The following is an 11,011-nucleotide window of genomic DNA, read 5'->3' as shown; positions in this document are numbered from 1 at the left end:
AGAAGGCTCTGGCAATCTCACGGAGATGGTCCAGAATGAACTCCACAGCAAATCTCACACTAACAAGCTCCTGAATCGCAGCCCTCCACTGCAGTATCCTCTTAGTGGAGACAGTGTCAACAAAGTTATGGTCAATATCGTTCATTGCATTCCCTAGCATCTTTAAGAAGTGCTCTCTGGCAGAACGGCCAAGGTGGAATCCTTGCATAAAGTCACCGTGGCTACTATAGATCGCCACCAAATAAGAAGCACAATCCTCGGGAACCTTGAAACCATGGAAGTCTATGTAAGGAGGCCTAGAACCCCAAAAATCTGCAGGATCGAGGTCATTAACCTCAGGCTTATCAAAGCGTGTAAAGAAAGCTACGGCCTCACTCACAGGGTCTGGAACTGTGACAGAACTACTGCCCGCCTCAAACTGAGAATGGACAGTAAGGAGCGGACCTAACATAAAGCATAGATCATGATATGAGAAACCGTGATCTAAGAAGGATAAACTCACAAGGAAGAAATGGAGAAGGAGATAAGGGAAAAGAAACTCACCAAGACCCGTGAGAATGGGGGCTGTAGGATGGATAGAAACAAGTACAGAAGGTACGGCAGAAACTGGCATTATGGAAACGGCAGAAACGGGTGCTATGGGTGTGGTAGAAGGAGCGGCTGTGGGCATCCCTATGTCTGCTGCAACTCCTAGCTCTTCAAAGGTCTATGCAATCAGGGAAATGGGCATATAAAATGAAGGAAAACCGTAGTGAAGGAGTGAAACAAATATATATGTATAAAGGGGAGATAACAAAAAGAGGGAGGGAGGAACTTAGCAAAAAAAGAAGAAGAAGGGGAAAGAGGCACATACCCATGAATTCGGTCTCAAAGTCAACACTCTCCTCCTCATCAGAATAAAAAATCATCTTCTTTATGGTAGGCTCATTGTCAGGATCCTCAAGAACATCGTTAGATCCCTTAGAGGACAAGTTCACATCAGGCCCACGTGTAGCAGAGGTGGGAATGGAAGAAGGGGTAATCACTAAAGAAGAATTTTCCTTCACAGCCTGAGATAGAATCGCGAAGGGGTCACTAGTGGAGATAACAAGAGGTGTGGTAGGAGAAGTAACCTTAGTCTGAACAGCAGCAAGAGGAATGGCTCCCTCTTGGGGAGTAAGCGTCTCGACAGGAATGGGAGTGGCCTCACTAACCTTTTCAGTATGAGTACCCTCATCTGTGGGTACCGGCTCAATATGAAAAAATTACTTCATTTTTTTTTTTAAATGAGAGTTTTCAAAATTAAAAAAAAAAAAAAAAAAAAAATCCTAGAAGGTAGCCATTTAGTCCTAAAAGGTAGCTAGTTATTACACATCCATAACCATAACAAAAATTTCAAATGCTAAAGACACTCATGTTGTAAATGTAGAATTTTTTTTATTCAATTTTTTTAAATAGTAGTTATGTAATTATATTTAATCCTAAAAGATAGGCACTTAGTACATATCCATAACTAAATTTTAGCATGCTTAAAAAAGTTTTTTAAAAAAAAAACTAAGAAGGGCTATCAACGTTACCATTCCTTTAATTTAGAAAAATAAATGTATTCTCTTTTTTTAAATACATGTGCAATGAAAGACACAACAAAGAACAATATTAAATTTCATATGGAAGAGATGTGATTGAAAAAAAAAAAGGCTAAAGTGTAACAGTTTCAATTAATTGAAAATGCAGTGTTACACAAATTAATAAATTTAGGCATATATAGGTAGGATATTTACAAAAAATGGTCTTTAACAACTACTTGATAGATTGACTACCACTTCACTCATCCGAATTCATCCAATGTGCATGCTATGCAATCTAAAAAATTGTTGATATGTCACCCTAAAAAAACAAATAGAGAGTAGGGCTTAAATGTAAGGAAAATAACATACAAAAATAATAGTAGAAAGAGAGAGCACCAATTAGAACACATTCACTAAAATAATGAGTCAAACTAGATAACCACAAAAAAAATAGACAAATCAATATATATCATTCCCACTCTTTTAAAAATACTCACTAATTAGAGAAAATATTAAATACCCATCAAACTGACCAAATAAAATAAAATAAAAGAAAAGATAATGATATGTAAAGGATAATGATGAAAAAAGTGTGGTCCTATTTAGTAGGTAGTATTTTACGTGGAAGTTAATTTTTTTTTTTTTTTTTTTTTAGGCTCTAAATCATAATAATTTTTTTTTCTAAAATTCTAAGTTAGCATTCAACTAAAATTAAAAAAAAAAAAAAAAAAACCAATTTAAGTTTTAAAAAACTAATTTGAGTTCAAATAGAACTCATATATGAAAATGTGAATATAAGAAAACCACGTGCATTAATGATTCACAACATTCAAAATAAGTTCCAGATCCACAAACAATGCTACAAATATCAATTTGAGTTTTAAAAAACAAATTTGAGTTCAAATAGAACTCATATATGAAAACGAATATAAGAAAACCACGTGAATATAACGTTTATCGGGTTTTAATACTGTTGATTATTATAGGGTGACAACAATGGAGTTGGGTGGCAAAAAAAAAAAAAAAAAAGAGGAAATTTAGACCCTACGTGAGTTTGTTAAGAATCTTTTGATCGCATGAATCCTTAATTTTGGTAGACTTAGTTGGCGGTAGAAAGACCATTATTTGTTCTCTATCAACCTTGATTGTTGTTTTGATAATTTATTTGTCAGTTGTAAGCCTGTTCTTTGTCATTTTTCCTTAACCTATACACGTTCTCATATGCATTAGGCTAAATTGCCATTCCCAAATTCTTTATCCCTAAATACTGAAATCAATAGCAACATATTTGCTCCTGTCAAGAATGCAGTTTTTTTTTTTTTTTTTTTTTTTTTTTTAAAAAAAAAAAATTAAAAATTGTTGAAATTTTTAATGGTTATTGGTCTACTCTTTGTTTGTGTACTTCATTTTCCTGCCGCTTATAAACTTTATTACAAAATTTTCAAGAAATATTTTGTTTTTGTGCTCATTGCCTCAGGCTTGAGCAATAACTGGATGACCGAATGGGTAGCAAATCATAAATTGAAGTACATTTCTTCAATATTATCAGTGAAAGTTCTCCAAACCGAGCAATTGCTGGAAAAAGGACTTCTGAAACTCCCAAGTAGACCTCAAAAACATCTAATAAATCAAGGAGAAGGAGATATGAATATCATCCAATCCCACTTTATTTTGTAACTTTGTTCACCCATAGGAGCAGTAGAGAAAAACAGTAAACCAAAGTCTTTACCTTAGGGTATGTAGCTATATTTATTTTCATTATGTAGTAACAAAATTACATTGTTTTATCCTCAATGTTCATAAGAACAAGAATTTCTAAGCTGAAAATACTGTACATTGGAAAATGTACTCAAAATACTGTACACAGTTTGCCATAACTAATAAAAACACTGCTTTACAAGTCTTAGTCTTGGGCACGTCTCAACCATTAGTCTGCTAGCCATGTATACACTGTCAGCAAACCAGTCTGATCCCCAGTAAAAAAGAGGCCCCCAGGACCTATTTGAAGAGTCTGGACTTCTTGTTTTGCAAATAATCTGCCCCTGTCAGTGAATCTAAAACAAAAATCACTAATATTAGTCAAATCCAAGAGGGAAAAGAAGAAAGATTTTCAGAGGGAAAATTGTACTCACGTTGGCAGTTCATAGAGGTGGACAGATTTATCACTACAAGAGCAATACAAGATTGGTTTAACATCCGGATCAGTCATCCCAGAAAGTGCAAGGATACCCTGTACCAAGAAAAATCATGCCATCCAATTAGTAGACACTTTTTAAAAACAAAGGCTACAATATCCACAACATGGCATTGCAACAAAATACTACACCTATTGAGTTTCTGACATAACAGTACAATTTTGCCATTACCAGACCAATTAATAACACTGCTCAACGACTGTAGCACACCTCAATTATTTCAGGGGGGAAGCAAATAAGAAAGTAAATGAAACTAATTGTGGTTCTATAGCTTACTTGTTCTTCACTGTGAGTATAGATTACTTCCAAGCTGCCATCATCAGTAGAAGCCCAAACTTTTATTGTGCAATCCAATGAACCAGAGAACAAATACTTATCCCAGCACATGAGAGACTTCACAACATCATCATGCCCATTCAGTGTCATAATACACTGCCAATTTTCATGATCCCAAACCTGAAACAAAAATAAGAACAGAAATTAATTCTTTTTTTTTCCCGACGTATCTCAAAACATAATATATGATCCTTGTGCACATATAAAGAAAATGACAACTACAACTAAAAAAAAGAAGATATTTAATCAATTATAATCATATCAGTATCACAACAGATACATATTGCTAAGTTTTATAGAGTGGAACTCAATTAATCAATTTAAGTTAATCAAAATACATGAGGTAAGTACATCATATTAGTTTTATGCAAGATTTGAAAAGGGGAAAAATCGATCAAGAACAATACAGAATCGCTAAAAAAAAAGGTCAGCACCATGTCTAAATGAGATACCATCCAATCACAGTCCTTCCAGTATAGCAGAAGCAGGTAAAGCAGAAGAGAGCACCAATGATCAAAAATCAAGCTCTCTTCAAATACTAACTACTCATAACATAAAAGATAGAACAACAGGAAAAAAAAAATCTTAAGGAGAAAAAACTAACCCTTATTGTATGGTCCTTGGAACCTGAGTACAGCCTGTTGCCTCCTCCAACAACTAAAGATGTTATACCATGTGTGTGGCCTTTAAGGGTTGCAGCAAGTTGAAATGTAAGATTACTTTCGCAAGTGCCTTTCCATGCCAAAATAACACCGTCCTGCAATTGAAAGTAATAATAAATTAATTTCGGACCAACTTTAATAAGAATATAAATTATGTATGGAACAATGGTGTAAAAAGCAAGTAGGATAAAACAATGTTGAAAAGTGAATGGATTTAAGGACAGCATATAACCCACATGAAACACTCTAACACCAAAATCTAGCGAGACCCTGAGCATCAATATGGAATTTTTTTTCTTTTAATAAGTAAAAGCAAATGGCTTTAACAGTATCATCTTAGCCCCAGTTCAAACCGGGAACCTCTAGCGTGCGAGACTAGCACGATAACCACTACATTGCTCAAATTTAATCCACTAGAAAGAATAAAAGCTAGTAAGAGAACACAAGAATTCTAAACTATTAGTAAAGTGGCTTACCTCTACCCCAGCAAAAAGCAAATCATTAACAGATTCCAATGCATTGACTTGCCCAACAGGTCCATTGAGTCTGTATTCAGCACCTGATTCAGTATTCCACACCTGCAGCATCACCAACACGCCAAATCAAGGTTGAACTGACAAAATCTGGAAAAAAAAAGGAAAAATCACAACATTACTTGGTTTTAAGCTCACCTTCACAACATTTGGCATGCCAACAAAGAGCCATGGGCCTTCACTACAAACAGATCCAACTTCGCCACCAAGGTTAATCACATTAGCACATTGACCAGTATGGCAGTCCCAAAGCCGAATTGTTCCGTCACTGCTACCTGAACAAAGCTTGTTGCATCTTAGAGGAAGTGCAATTCCGCTGACTGCCTGTCATGAAAAAACTCATAAATATGGTTTTTCAAAAACAACTTGCTCTATCTAGGATTTAATTTCTATAAACCAACAATATCTTTTGGTCTTCTATCAATTGTCATTTATGAATCCCATTGTAAAAATAGCAGTGAAGCATATAATGCTCCATGTTCTTATTCAGGAACAAATCATATTTCTATAATCTAGATATCATGAATGGGCTATATTAGTATTCAAATGATGAAACAACTAATTATGCTAGCCTAGGCCAAGTTTAACTTTTACATAAACTGAGTTCAGGTCTCATTATTAAATCAGATTCCAAATTAAAAAAATTCCCACCAAAATCTTAATGGAAATGGAAGCATAAAGTTCATCAAACACAAATAGGTACCTTGTTGTGCCCTTGAAGCTCTGCCAACCTTTTGAACTTATCCCCACGAAACCATGAGTGTAGGTAAGGGCACTGATCACCATAGACACACGTCCCTTGCACCCAGAACTCACAAACCATTTCTGCGGTTTTCTTGGGAACATGCTCCAGAGGCTTTTCTTCAACCACATTCTCCAGATTAGAATCATTTTCAACAACAGAACATTCTGAAGAACTCTCAGAAACGCTTTCTGGCGACTTCTTTTTAATATCATCCAAGTCTGATTCAGACTTCCCAGGAACATTTTCGGAAGACTTGTGGTTAACAACCTTCTCCTGAACATTTTGTGAAATCCTAGGAGCCCTTCGCCAAGTATTCGAAACTAAAGCGTTGCTGGAGTGAGGGTAGTAAGGAGTCTGCCTGGGACGGTGAATGGTGGTCACATCAGGTGTTTCTGAATGGGCAAACCTACATGGGTTTTTAAGGCATCTACCACTGAGCCAAAATTTGCATATCTTGTTGCTGCTGTTGTTTAAATGCCCTCCTCGTCCTGCTCCTAATCGATCAAAAACAGAACTTTCTTTTCCCTGTGGCCCTCTTCTTGCAGTTTTAATCTCCATACTATAAACACCCACAAATAACAGGAATAGGTAACCAATGAATAAAGCCTTACACAAAGTGAAGCAGCCAAAAACAAAAACCAATCTCTTTCTTCCATGGAAGAAAATCTTCCAAATCAAAAACCAATCAAGGATTTTAAATTCTCAGTTCTCCCAAAACAGAAACCCTACTAAAGTATCCAGAAAATTCCCAGTTCCACCATTTTTAGGATTCTTGCTATAACAGTAACCCTAGAGAAGCCGAAGAATCTTGAAATTCTGATTTGGCAATAACAGCTTATAGAAAATTCCAAAATCCCTTATCAAATACATAACAAAATACAAACTTCCAAAACCTAATCGCCGATCCATCGGCAAACCCTAGAGAAAGTAAATTACTTTGGTAACATTGCCTAAGGCGGAGAATAGATTCGATCATTACAAAAGTCGGTGCGATCATAGCTAAAGAAATTCTAAATCTAAATCTAATTGCAATAGCAAACCTGAGAGACTTTGAAAATCGAGCCGCCGAGATCTTCGTTCAATCAGAAACAATCTCAAATCGCCGATGGAAAACAGAGGAAATTAGGGTTTGAATTTTGAAAAGTGAGAGAGAGAGAGAGAATACGAAGAGTACTGAAAAGTAAGAGTGGCGGTGTCTATTTATAATGGAAATAAGGTTCCCCTTCCGACCGTTGGTATTAATTCGAAAATCTTATTTTTTTTTTTTTTTTTGAGGGGGACGAAAATCCTAATGGGTCATTAAAAAATGCTATAGCCTGTAAGAGCATCTTCATCTTGTTTTTATATCTCATCTTATTTTAACATCTCAAGAAGTTACTTTATCAATTATACCATATCATTTTATAATATCTCCAACATCCCAAACTTTTATTTTCCTATTCTACTCATTAAAATAATATATCCTCCAATCATAGTGATTTATTCTTTCTTTCTCATTCTTTCTGTTCAACAACCACAAATTTTACAAAAAACACCATCACCACATGCCGACCACCGCCCACCGTCGCTGCAATACACACACCTGACACCACCACCACCTCCAACAACCCATAATCTAACATCAACACCAAAAAAAAAAAAAAAAACTAGACCATTAAACACCAATCACCCAAACACCAAGCCCAAGAACATTATTTATTCTTTCTCTCTCTTGCTTTCTGTTCAAGAACCACAATCACCACCACCGCTGCACACCACCACCACCAGCAATCCATAATCTACCGTCAACATCAAAAAAGAAAAAAAACCTAGAGAAAAGACCAGAACCACGCCGCTACACCTACTGCCCTCTGACCATCAACACCACCACCACCACCCTCTCTGCCCATCAACACCACCAAAAAAAAAAAAAAACACAGCAACCCACGGTCAAAAACCAGACCCACCACCGCCGAAGCTCGAAGGAAGCAGATTTGCCGCTGGGAAGCTTGAAGGAAGTTGATTTTGTTGACCCACGCGAAGAAGGAAAAATGAAAGAGAGAGAGAGTTGTCGGAGAAGGAAAAAAGCGGAGACCCACCCACCACCAATCTAGAAACCCACTGCCGATCTAGAGACCCACCACCAATCTAGAAACCCAACGCTGATCTAGAGAGTTACCAGAGAGAGTGAAGATATTGAGAAGAATCAGAGAGCAAGAAGAAGAGAGAGCAAAAAGAAAGAGAGAGAAAAGAAAGAGAAAAAAATGAGAGAGGAAAGAGAAATTGCCGAGTTAAAATGAGAGAGGAGAGAGAAATGAGAGTATTAAAAAAAAAAAAATTATGCAATTCAGCTACAGTACCATCTTACATTTGAGATGGTACTGTAGCTATATATATGTCAAAATAAATTTGGCCTTTTAGCATTTGGCCTTCCCATTGTTGAGCAATTTTGGGGCTTAAATGCCAAAAGTTCCTAACATTTGGCATATACAAGCCCCATTGCTGATGCTCTAAGCCACTTTTTTTTTTTTTTTTTTTTTTTTGGTTCCTTAATAAATGAGGCAAGCTTTTTCTTAACATTACTTTATTTATTAAAAAAAAAAAGCTCAATTTTTATTTATTTATTATATATTTTATTTTTATAGTTGGGCTGTTGTCCAAAACTTTAGGCCCTCTCTTTCTCCTCAGCCTAATTAGTAACTATCTAACCTAAAAACTTAACAAAAATAATAAAAACATTTATAATGGTAGTTGTATTTTAGCCAAAAAAAAAAAACTATTTTACTGCTAAAGAACCAAAAAACCATGTGCTGTTTGAGAAGATAAAACTAAATTTTTTGAAACTACAGTTAACTATTAAGATTATTTTAATACAATATTTTATTAAAATTATCTTTCTTCCTTCAATTAAAAAACTCAAATTTTCTCTTTTCCCTTATTATTTTAATGAATATTTATTTTATTTTAAATGAAGTGGTAAAAAAATAGAATATTTGATGTTGGGTGTACTGTAAAGTGAGATGGTAAAATAGATAACATAGTATTTTGAGATGCCAAAAGTTAAAATTTTTTAGTACCATTACTATGAATGATCTAACCTTAATAAAAAAATAAAAATAAATAAAAAAATAAAAAAAAACCTAGCCAACCGTGTATTAAAAAGACATTATTTTGTTTTAGTCTTTATTGGTAGATGATTGCATTTTAATGTATTAAGAAGCAACAATTTTGTATATTTATAATTTGCTAATACTATATAGATGCCTATTTCGAATATTTTTTTTCTTATACTTTGGCCCCTCCTAACTTGAAATCCTAAGTTTGTCCCTTGCTCTAGCTATAGTACATTTGGTTTATTCAACCTTTACTTTTGAGACCAGCCAAAAAGGTGAGTTTAGTGAGAAAGAAAAATTTTTTACCTTAAAAAAATATTATACCCACAACATTTTCACAATAAATTTTAAATAACAAGTTATTATTTACTAGTATTGGTAGGAAAAATAATTTTAGTGGTGGATTCAAATTAAAATCATTAATAACATACAATTGAAAATTTGTTGTAAAAATATTGTTGATGTAACACTTAGTATTTAATACTATTACCACAATTAAAATAAAGGTATTTTGGAAAAAAAAATTAATACTATTACCACAATTAAAATAAAGGTATTGTGGAAAAAAAAAAAAAACTATATCCACAACATTTTTTACAACATTTTAATAACAAATTTTAGGTGATAAATTGTTATTCTAATTTAAACTTACCAATGAAATTACTTTGTTGTCCACCAATAACAACCCATAACAATCTACCACTTATGATTTGTAATGAAAATAGTGTGGACATAACATTTCTCTTGTGATAAATTTTAAGACATTTTGTTGTCGCTACAATATTTTCACAACTGCTAAGGTGTCAATTCTTTATAAGTTAAAGTAAAATATAACAAAGTTATAAAGGTCTTATGAAAATGTTGTGCCATTCTTTATATTTCTAGAAAAAATAAAATTTATTAGTCAATTTTTGTTGAGCCAAAATTGCAAAAAAAAAAAAAAAAAAAAAAACTTAGGATTAAAATACTTTTCATCCTTTATGTTTGGGACAATTCATAATTCCTCCTTAAACTTTAAAATCAAGCAATTTCCCCCTTAATATTTTGGAAAAAAACAAATATGTCATATTGTTATTATCTCAATTAAACCCTAATGAAAGCTTATGCTTCTTAAAATATTCCATTGTGTAATGTCTAAAATACTACCACTAAATTTTAACATCTCAAAAATTTCCTTCACGTATTTTGAGTTTTAGATGATAGTAATGCTTAGATAGTTGGAATGGTAATATAAGGTATTTTATTTCCTTGTCTTTTGTTATCTTTTTTTTTCCCCTTTTTTTTTGCCTAAAATTGGTGTTCATTAAAAACTAATTAAGCTAAAGATTGCACCTAGACTATTTTAGAATGATAAAGAAGAAAGTATGAATGAGAAAATTTTCATTGTGTATGATTGAAGGTATTTGATAAAGAGTTTCAATTATAGCATATAACATCATTCATTGCGAAAATTTAAATATGGCGATAGTGTTTTAGCAAAACTCAGTTGCTTATTACTGAAAGATGATGATATTTGTTATCATTCTTAAAAGTTTTTAATGAGTGGATATTGCTTTTAACAAATAGGTATCAAAATTATTATACAAATGATATTGATTTTGTATAACATACATCTTTTATATATATAGTTTCATACTTCTTCAAATAAAATTTTTAGGCAAAACTACATTATTGATCCTTGAAATTTATCTACTGAGCACTTTTAGTCTTTGAAATTTCAACTGAGCGCTATTGGTCCCTAAAATCTCAAAACGAAGCACAATTGGTCATTCCACTAACTTTCTTTAGTTTTTTTGCTTATGTGTCTAACGAAAAAATGAATTGACATATTTTTAATGACGTGGCAACATTATTTAGGAGTGCAGGCTATATGCAATTGCTTAACATGCAATTCCTGCAAT

General features: G+C 33.5%; 1 protein-coding gene across 2 annotated transcripts; it reads right to left on the bottom strand.

Moving 5' to 3' along the window:
- Positions 1-3,171: 3,171 nt before the first annotated feature.
- LOC115988158 (zinc finger CCCH domain-containing protein 17-like) lies at positions 3,172-7,185 on the bottom strand. Of its 2 annotated transcripts, XM_031111803.1 has the most exons (8): positions 7,059-7,185; positions 5,977-6,577; positions 5,412-5,597; positions 5,217-5,318; positions 4,683-4,835; positions 4,019-4,198; positions 3,680-3,777; positions 3,172-3,601 (listed from the first exon to the last, which is right to left on the bottom strand). In XM_031111803.1, exons 2-8 carry the CDS (start codon positions 6,574-6,576, stop codon positions 3,475-3,477), a joined length of 1,446 nt encoding a protein of 481 aa, XP_030967663.1. In that variant the 5' UTR covers position 6,577; positions 7,059-7,185; the 3' UTR covers positions 3,172-3,474. The 2 variants fall into 2 exon arrangements, with proteins under 2 accessions (XP_030967663.1, XP_030967662.1); XM_031111802.1 differs by having other exon boundaries at positions 5,977-7,185.
- Positions 7,186-11,011: the final 3,826 nt, after the last annotated feature.

This window comes from Quercus lobata, chromosome 4 (assembly GCF_001633185.2).
Source record: "Quercus lobata isolate SW786 chromosome 4, ValleyOak3.0 Primary Assembly, whole genome shotgun sequence".
In the NCBI taxonomy this organism is placed as follows: Eukaryota; Viridiplantae; Streptophyta; class Magnoliopsida; order Fagales; family Fagaceae; genus Quercus; species Quercus lobata.
This window is presented reverse-complemented; position numbering and strand designations above follow the sequence as displayed.

What these genes read in the sequence shown, in the direction of transcription:
- LOC115988158 (XM_031111802.1), bottom strand. Translation starts at nt 6,576, where the DNA reads ATGGAGATTAAAACTGCAAGAAGAGGGCCACAGGGAAAAGAAAGTTCT. An exon ending in TGCTTTTTGCTGGGGTAGAG is followed by an intron (nt 4,836 to 5,216) that starts GTAAGCCACTTT and finishes TTTCAATTGCAG; the next exon opens with GACGGTGTTATTTTGGCATG. An exon ending in CACCTCTATGAACTGCCAAC is followed by an intron (nt 3,602 to 3,679) that starts GTGAGTACAATT and finishes TTTTTGTTTTAG; the next exon opens with ATTCACTGACAGGGGCAGAT.